At 40.9% G+C, this 9,735-nt stretch overlaps 1 protein-coding gene across 2 annotated transcripts; it reads left to right on the forward strand.

The window, feature by feature from the left end:
- Positions 1–451: 451 nt before the first annotated feature.
- On the forward strand, positions 452–9,367 carry LOC118079887 (cytochrome b-245 chaperone 1). 2 transcript variants are annotated; one of them, XM_035104598.2, is made up of 7 exons: positions 452–545; positions 1,763–1,899; positions 3,152–3,193; positions 4,209–4,282; positions 4,721–4,817; positions 5,632–5,776; positions 7,641–9,367. In XM_035104598.2, the coding sequence occupies exons 2-7, from the start codon at positions 1,815–1,817 to the stop codon at positions 7,828–7,830; spliced, it is 633 nt and encodes a 210-aa protein (XP_034960489.1). In that variant the 5' UTR covers positions 452–545; positions 1,763–1,814; the 3' UTR covers positions 7,831–9,367. The 2 variants fall into 2 exon arrangements, with proteins under 2 accessions (XP_034960489.1, XP_034960490.1); XM_035104599.2 differs by lacking the exon at positions 452–545 and adding an exon at positions 754–1,365.
- Positions 9,368–9,735: the final 368 nt, after the last annotated feature.

Here is a 9,735-nt window from a genome sequence, read left to right on the forward strand (position 1 = left end):
TCCTGGAAATGCATGCTATAAGGTAATTATGTACTTTGTTCTGTCAGTCTGAGAATTCAAATTTAATTGAAACAAAAACCCTTCAGTACGGAAACTACCGGATGATGATGATTTTTTAATACTGTATTTATGCCCAACTTCAATTGGACTAACCCACGAGGATTCAAGGGGGAAACGACTCCTCAAGACGAGCAAGGAGCTATCTCAGAGCCGCCTCCGTAGTTTTCTCTTGGGAGGGTTCTCGTGTGGGACAAGGAGACATAGGAGCCAATGCAAAAACCTCATATGCAACAACAGTGAGGTTGGGGGGGCACAGGCTGCTTTTCATTGCGGTGCTTCGAAACAATCGCATATCTACCCTAAAAAGAGGAAGATTCTCCTCCGTGAGAGCTTTCTATAGATATAGATCTATGGTGTTCAAGGGATACGCTCTTTCTCTCTCTTTCCTTGCCCTCTCTATGGTCGACTGTGTAGGACTCTCTGGTTTACGTCTATGGTTCTGGAGCGTTTCCCGCCCGAGAAGAAATTGGGAAGCGACGACTTAGGTGAGCCAGAGAGGAGGGTGGAGGCGGCTGCGCGGTGGGAGCATCGGGAGTGGGGCGGGGGGCGGAAAAGGAGAGGGCCGAAGATTGAAAGGGGGTGGCAGTTAGTGGGAGCGAGAGGGCGAGATGGGGGCCGGGAGGGCAGGAGCGGAGACCGCAAACGGGCTTGTTAACGGGGAGAGAGAGGGGGGCGTCTCCTCCTGCATAGGAGAAGGAGGCTGGGCAGAGGGATACCTGGTGCGGTCCAGTTCCCAGAACTGTTTTCTGACTGCATAGCACACACACACACACAAAATGGTCAATGGAGGGGGAAAATGTCTACGCACACTTCGCTTTTTGTCCCTTCCACTTTTGAAATCATGTGCGCGCTGCTCAGTAGTGATACTCGCAGCGATGCAATTGTGCACAAGGCAGAAAGTAAATTTTAGATCTCTTAGGTGCTTTGGTGGGGTGGGTTTTTGTAAAATAAATAAATAAAAAATCACAAAGTGCTTTTGCATTTAATGAAGTTGACGAAACTGGAAAACTCTCTTTCTTGACTCTTGCTTGTGTTAAAAGTAGAAGGTGTGGCTGCCAAGTCGCAATTTGCCTCTGTTTTATAATATTGCCGTACATTTCCTGTTTTTGCCACAGTGTGATCTTCCATTGGTTCTGGTGGATGTGTTTTTGTTTTGGGGGTATTATAGATGGTAAAGATGGATGACTAGTTGCTTCCTTTACCCACCCACCCACTTCGTTGGTGATATTACAGTACATGCCGTAGTGTTCTCTGAATATAGACCTGGCAAACTAGTGTGTGGTAGACCTGCTCCTAACTCCACATGTAAGAATAACTATTCACTTGTTCGGCTTTCTTAGGGCTTGGATATTGAGATAGGTATAAAACAAAAGTTTAAACTTCGGTTTTAAAAGTTGGAAAATTGAATGTAGATTCTGTTTGTTAAAGTTAAAGCATATGAGTGAAAAAGCTACCACAGACTTCACATATTCAGATGTTGGGAGTGCACATTCTGCTTTAAAGTAGACAAATTTGATTGGCCTATTACTAGGTGTATGGCTTTGTACTTTTCTCAGAATTTCTGCGCTTGATAATAAAACACCACATAAATTTAACGTGGGACTGAGGTATGCCTCAAAGTATGAAGGGCAAGATAGATATGGCAAGGGTCTGTAAACAGAGTCTTTTATTCCCTGTCATTTTATTCCCTGTCATTCTGTAGGCGGCTTCTGTGAGTATTCAGGAGCTCTGCAGATTTGCCCCCACTTCTCAAGATGTATATGTTGGTTGAAGACCACTCAAACTCTGTTCTTCATTTGACGAGATCACCTGGTATCAGATCTTGGTCTCTCCTTGTAGGTAAGTCTTCAGTTTTGTATAGGTTGATGCTTCCATTTTTAAAAATGATTTAAAACAAATGTGTACAAAAACAAATCCAAATTAAAAGCTTGCTGGACAGCAATAGTTTCCGGTGTGGTGACATAGGTGGGACATTGCTGCCCTCCTGGCTTCCAAACAAAGTGTGTTGCGGGTACTTACTGAAGGGGGAGGTGTCAGGAACTAGGCACAGTGTGCTGCAGCATGGTGAAGCCAATTCGCCACCAACCATTACTAGTTAGGACAGTAAGCACTTGTGATGTGATGTGTTTGGAAGCCGGGAGAATAGCAGTGCCCCTACTTCGCCGCTGCACTGGCCACTACTGCTGGAGAGGACATTTTACTTCTGTCTTTATGGCCCCTTGGGTCAGGGAAATCCGTAGTGAATATAGAGAGGGAGGCTTGGATTTCATCTGATGGGCAGGAACTTGGACAGGTGGGTTTAGATTTTACATATCGATGGTTGCAGGCCAATATTCCATAATGTAAAGGGGATCCCAGGCTCAGTAACCTAAGGTTGTATCCATCCAAGCTTTATTCAGAGTAGAACCAATGAAAATTAATGACCATGGCTATCTTGGGCCCTTGGATTCCACTGGGTCTACCCTGAAGAAACGTCACTTGAATACAACCCAATTCCCTCCCCCCCCAACAATATTTTTCTGCTCCACTTCCACCAACAGTAATTGCAATTGATTCTGGAAACCCTCAATAGCCAGCAAGATAATGCAGTTGTTGCAGATGAACACATTTGATTTGCTATTTGCATCACACTTTCCATGTTACACATTATAATCTTTGAGAAAGTCCTCTAAGCTCAATGAAGACAGATTGCAATGGTCTTCCAAAAGACCACAGGCTGATCAGACATACAACAAGTTGAAATACACAACTGGAAAAACTCTGAAGGCATTCTGAAACTTTCATGATGATATAACAGACTTAGAGTCATTAGTGATGTCACACAACTGGCCTACCGGTAATTTGATATCTGGCTCCTTATTTGGATTTTAAGAAATATTTTATTCTCACTTGCCTAAATGGATCATTGTTATAGCATTCAGTGGAATAGTTAACTCAAATTTATTATTATTATTATTAACAAAAAAAACACTGAAATTTAAAAGGCCTGTCAGCACATGCATAAAACTTGTTTTTCTAAGAGCAAAGTACTAAGAATATTTAAGTAGCTGAAAGTAAATTCTAAATTCATATATCTCCTTTCTCTTTCTAGGGATCTCCTCTGTAGGTCTGGCTGCTGCTTACTATAGTGAAGGTAAGGCTTAATAATTTTGCTAGAAGCTTATGGTTGGATCTTACTTAATTAACTGAGGAAAACAATGAAAACAGCTGAACAGTAAAAACCCAAGCAACGTGATTAAACCCAGCAGTAGCTAATAAAAATAATCGTAGTTAAAAGAACAGTTTAGATGTCATATTGGAAAATAAAGTTGGTTAAATAAAGTTTTTACCTGGGGCTGAAAGGACATCTACTTCAGTGCTGGGTGAGCCTCATAGGGAGGGTCTTCTGTTGTGGAGGGGCGGGAGGGGGCAGGAATGGATCACACCTGAAAAAGGCTCTGTCTCTTCTCACCTTGCTTCAGAGCACCCAACATTAAGGTTTCAAAAGCCTGTAAAAATAGGATCTGGCTTAAAAGGAGGATATCTGCATTTGCTGCAAAGCTGTAGCTGACAGAAAGCTGAATGCCTCTCCGTGGCACAGTGTGTGTAACGTACTGAAATAATTGCTTCATTACCAAACGGGTGACTTCTTCAGTTTACAAAATGTGTTTGGTTTTACTATTCTTGAGTTTCCTTTATGAGTCTGTTCCTATGGAGGTGTCACAAAGCAATTTACAAAATAGTAAAAATATATGTACAAATATATATACAACAACAGTTAGAACAATTGCATATATACAACAATTAAAAACAATGATATACAGTCGTACCTTGGTTGTCAAATGCATTGGCACTCGTATGTTTTGGCTCCTGAATGATAGAAACCTGGAAGTGAGTGAACGTTTTGAACGTTTTTTGGGAAGCCGAACGTCTGATGGGGCTTCCGTGGCTTCCGACTGGCTGCAGGAACAGTTGGTTTCCGCACTTTGGTTTACAACGTTTTGGAAGTCGAGTGGACTGTAGTTTAAAACAATAGCACATGCATATTCAATACAGGTACCAGCTGAGATAAAGATCTCAATTCAGAAGGATTGTTGAAATAAGATACTAGTTCTAAGGGTGGGTGTGGTTTAGATGTTTGCAACTAATTTGAAATATTTTCTGTTCAGACAGCTTGGGATGGAAACTCTTTTATCTTGCTGGCTGTCTCTTCGTAGCTGTGCAAAATCTGGAGGAGTGGGAGGTAAGCAGTGTGCTAGGAATAGGAGCCTTGGTTGCCTTAGCCAAATGCTTGCTCAGATTGCTTTGTCCAAACTGCTTTGTTAATGTTGCTTGTCAGTATCTCGGAGAAGGGCCAAAGCGAGTTCTCAGTTAATCTACCAGAGTATATGCAGTGAGAGAAAGCAAAAGCATCTTAAGACTTCCTGTGAAAACTGTGAGATTTGGTAGGTTTCACTTTGGGAGAAGGACCTGGGAACAAGCTTATTTGGTGTAATCCAATAATGAGACAGCAATGATCCTCTGTTATTATATATTTACATAACTGCTACAATAATTGACGTGGGGTACTTACCCTTAGCCCTTATCTTTGCCTTTCGAAAAAGCAATTATTTTCCCACACTCCCACAGTTGATTCTATGCTGTGATATGGTGGTTGGTTTTTTTTCTTTCCCCTGCATAGGAAGCTATATTTCAAAAGAATTCGGGAAAAGTTTTCCTAAAGACATTCAACCTTTACAAGAAGCTGCTGACCCTGTCAAGGGCAGGTCACGAACAAGGTAAAGCCACAAATGTAGCAGTATGACACATTTGTTGTGCAGCAACCAAATATATACTGTCTCGAGTCCAGGACTGTGTGTACACTGTACTAAAGAAAACCTGTTAGTTATGGGGAAGGGTGAAGAGTTTATCCTGGACAATAAAGAAGACAGCACCAGGATGTTGGGAATCTAAGCTCAGTGTTTCGTTCAGTTTCTCAAGCACAACCCTTTCAAGACATCGTCGTGGAGTCAATCTTTCAGTGTCACAGCACATACATATGCTTTAGAACAGCCTATTAATGTTAGGCAGGCACCCTGACTAGATCATTTTAGACTCGTGATAAAAATATTTCAGCGAGTCTATCCAGATTAATAATTGAGTTTTACACACTTGTTTTTAATATTTGCTGCTTTTAACTTTGTATCACTGGTGAGTGTTTTATATTGTTTTATGCACATTGTGTAGAGGGTTTTTTTAATTAATGGTTTATATATATATTATTCTAAACAAACAATTTTGACTGCCATAAGGGTTAAACATTGGGTTTATTGTTTTTAATGGATGTTGAGACTGAGGTTGTCAGAAAAAAACATTCTGTGCCACTAATTACTGGTGAAGGATTTGGAAAACCTAACTTACCATTGCCTCAGTTGCATTTTCATTTAGTTCTGTTGGTCCTTAAAATAATTATAGGCAGTTGTCAGCAGCATGAAAGGAAGGCTGGACTGTTTTTTTACTAAGTGTAGGATATGGGAGTGTAATGTTTCAAAAACACAGCAAGTGTTGCTTGGAATCACAGTGCTAACAATAATCTGATCCTTTGTCAAATAGTGGTGGTTCCATTGAATGAAATTCGGGCTGTGAATGTGGAAGAGGAGAAAGTACGCTACTTTGGGAAGGGCTACCTAGTTGTCCTGAGATTTGTCACTGGGTTTTCACACCCTTTGACACAGAGTGCAGTGATGGGCTGCAGAAGGTACAGTATGAATTTTCTCTTCTGTGATTCTTCAGGATTTGTGAGGAAGCATCACTGAACCTTAGGCAGACAATATGACTTTCAATAATCTAGTTGACCTTGTGCCACTTACAGTTCTTGAGTTGTGGGATGTGGGTGGTGCTGTGGTCTAAACCACCGAGCCTTTTGGGCTTGCCGATCAGAAGGTTGGCGGTTCGAATACCCATGGCGGGGTGAGCTCCCGTTGCTCTGTCCCAGCTGCTGCCAACCTAGCAGTTCGAAAGCACGCCAGTGCAAGTAGATAAATAGGTACCACTGCAGCAGGAAGATAAACGGCATTTCTGTGTGCTCTGGCTTCTGTCACAGTGTTCTGTTGTGTTGGAAGTGGTTTAGCCATGCTTGCCATATGACCTGGAAAGCTGTCTGTGGACAAAAGCTGTCTGTGGCCTGAAAGTGAGATGCACACCGCACCCCATAGTCACCTCGACTGAACTTAACTGTCCAGGGGTCCTTTACTTTTACCTTTTCTTGAGTTGTGTATGATGGCTTCAGTTGAAGCTGGGGCAGGCAACTTCTTCTGCACCAATTGCTCATGGTGGAAATACGCCACAAAGCTACTAAATTGTATATTTTGGTTGGTATTTAACAAGCTGGGGTATATTTTCATGATTGTAGTACATTCTAATCTAAACTGCAGCTGATGAACATGTTGCATGCATATTGTTCTGGCACTATGAACCCTAGGTGCGGATAACACTGAAGTTGACATGTAAAAACATAAATTGAGACAGTTCTTCAAAATCTGAGTTTAAAAAAGAAAACTTAAAGAGTCCTGCTGAATCAGGCCCAGTGATAGGAAGCCTGCAATAGCCCTTGATAGCTTTATCCTTCTTGAATTTGTCCGAATCCATTTTAAAGCCATCTAGGTAGTGAATTCCATAGTTCAACTGTGTGCTGTTTGAACAAGTATTTCCTTCTGTCCTAAATCTTCTAACATCAAAAATAATTTGGATGTTTATTATGTTGTCTTGTTACTGAACTTTGTATACAACTACAAGGACAAGATTCTCTCTGAATAGAAGTTATCATTTTAAGAGCTATGGAGCCACATAATTAGCTTCCATTGAGAGCACCATACATATTAAACACCTTTTAAACCTTGTACACCCTCGGAGAGCTCCTTCACTGCTCTCTTAGTATGAGCTAAGAAATGAGGCAGGGTGACTATAACATCCAAACTAGGAAAGCATGCTTATGGCTTCCAAACAAGACAGGATAAGAAGCCATGTCTTAATGTTGGCTTAATATACTGGCTTGTTTGAAAGCCATTAATCATAATTTGCTGGTTCAAACATAACAGGGAAACTAACTGAGACTTCCCGGCTTGTTTGGTTGCTTGTGTGAAGGGAGGAGTGAAGCAGGTGTGTGGGGGGGAACAAGGCATGCTCCTGTCTTCGCGGCATGCAGCCACTATGTCAGGCATCCCCAAACTGCGGCCCAGGACCAGTGGTCGGGGAAGATGGGAATTGTAGTCCAAAACATCTAGAGGGCCGAGGTTTGGGGATGCCTGCACTATGTGATTAGAAGACAAAAGCCTTGCATATTTTGAGTACCCACCCCAGTCTGAGAGCTTAATAAAAACCATCAGGACCACCGCCATCATCTCCAGGGGAGTAATGAAGCTAATGGGGAACACAGTGTGAATTGCCCTGGGCCCAGCATCTCTGCTGCTCTGTGGTCGGCCCTGAGTGGAAGGGATACTTAAGGAGTACTTTTATTTTTGCTGCCTCCACCAACCGGTGATATTTTGTATATTTTGTGCACTTTTGTGACCACCTCAAGTGGGCACATGAATTGCTAACTCTTGCTTGTGTCTTTTCAACAGTGATGTAGAAGCTGTGGCCAAGCTCATTACTGGCTTTCTGGAGCTGAACAAAGTTCCACCAAACAAGTATATTCCACCAAACAAGTATATTGAGAACAGCAGTGAAACAGATGTCAGTGATGAAGAGGTATCCTTCCCAGAAATCTACGGTAGCAGCTGTTTAGAGGGACCAGACGAACCTGATTTTTAAAGCCTTCCTTTCATCCCCAGTGAAGTGAATCTTTTATAAGAATTTCCTTAAATGTGGTTTTAGAGAAACAAAACTGAGCAAAGCTATTGGCCTGGTTTAGATGATCACCTAGGACAGCCTTGAATTTGAGCACTTCCACTTTACCTCTGTGTGCGAGAGAGGAGTGAAAGCTTTTGTTTCCATGTTGGAACAAACCAAAGTTTTGTATTACATTGGGGATTGTGACTTGTTCTGAAACTATGGTTTGAGCCGGATTGTTTTTTTATTTTTTTTAAGAACAAAGCACTGTTCATAAATAATGTTGACCTGTGGTTTTAAGTGTAAGCTTTTGCTCTCCTCTTGTGTTGTGAAGGAGAAGAGGGACAAGGGGAGCCCAAGGCACGCCGCAGTTAGTTCCTGATAATTTAAACCATGGTTTAGATGACCTCCCGAACCCAGACCTTTATGTTGCCTTCAGAAGACTTGTTAGCTCATTGGTGAGAGACTAGTATCTTCATTTTTATATTTTGCCATGAGTTTGGTGACAGCAGATGAACTTTCTATTACTGCTGTAGAAGTATGGTTTCTACGTGTCAACATTTATTTTTTTTTTTTTATATTCTATTCTTCAAAGGAAATTTCCAGTGTAGTAATAGATATACGAACTATGGATTTTTTTATTTAAAAAACCCACACAACAGTGGAAGATATTTTTGCATGTTGGGGCTGTAGGTACGAGTCCAACCTTTCAAGATGTTACTTTAAAAAAAAAAGGAAGATGGGAAATTTCAAAGTGATTTAGCCAGTAAGTTTTATTTTTTTATTATAAAAAAGTATTAAGATCTATGTCAGGGTGGATTCTGTGCCCCTCTGAATCTTCCAGGACTCCAGGTCCAATGAACCTTTGCCAGCAAGGCCATGCTTGCTGGGGTTGTTAGGAGCTAGGAGTCCAGGAACATTCAGAGGGCTGTGGATTCCCTGATCTGCCTTTGGTTTTGAGTTTTTTTCAAAAAATATATACCTCATTTTCTAAGAGCTTTTAAATGTCTTGATTTACATGTATCCTTTTGTTTTCCTATTCATGGTCGATACTTTATGAACAGCTAAGGGTAGAAGATTGTAAATGCTTGCCAAGCAGAAATTTTACTTCTGATCACTCCTGCTACTCTTAAGTATTCTTCAGGTGTCAATTGCAACAGTAAAAATGTTTTATAAAGTGGCGTTTCAGCCTTTATACAATTTTTTGTAAAGGTCCCTGTACTGTTTGGATATCCAGTGTTAATATTTCTTATCGGATCCTTGATTCTTATGGAACTTTCTTCTTTTATGTTTCCTTTTAACTATAACATGTATACAAGTATGTATATTTGGTTTTTAAAAGTACTATTAACAAATTTTGTAAGAAGCTAAAAAAAAAAAGCTTCCCGCAGGTACTTGTACATTTCAAATAGGGCACAATGAATGGTGAAAAAGAATGCATCATTTAAGTACACGAAACTTGTAACTCTTAAGATAATACGTGTAATTGTAAGTATTCTATAAAATTTGAGAGGCTATATTCAGTTGTATTGTAATTTTATCATTACAGTAGATAGAAGGAATTTTAATTTAAATCAGGTTATAATGAGGTCATGTTTCACTATTAAGTGGTGTCTCCCCAAACACTTGAGATTCATGGTCTTTGGATGATCATGGAGCCTCAGTTGCAACTGGAAATTAAGGTTGTAATGGTAGTATCTGGAACAAGCAATTCCACCAATTCTGGTCCTCATCTCTCACCTGAAGGCTCTCCTACTACTAGGTACTCTGTGTAGATATGCACTTCCTTCAGAAGATGCTGCTGGAGGCAACCCAAAGTCTGAGGCTTTGAGTTCTGACATTCCAGCCCTAGGAGTGCAGTTTTAAATAAATAAGCAATCCTATTTG

Source organism: Zootoca vivipara, chromosome 2 (assembly GCF_963506605.1).
Source record: "Zootoca vivipara chromosome 2, rZooViv1.1, whole genome shotgun sequence".
Taxonomy (NCBI): Eukaryota; Metazoa; Chordata; class Lepidosauria; order Squamata; family Lacertidae; genus Zootoca; species Zootoca vivipara.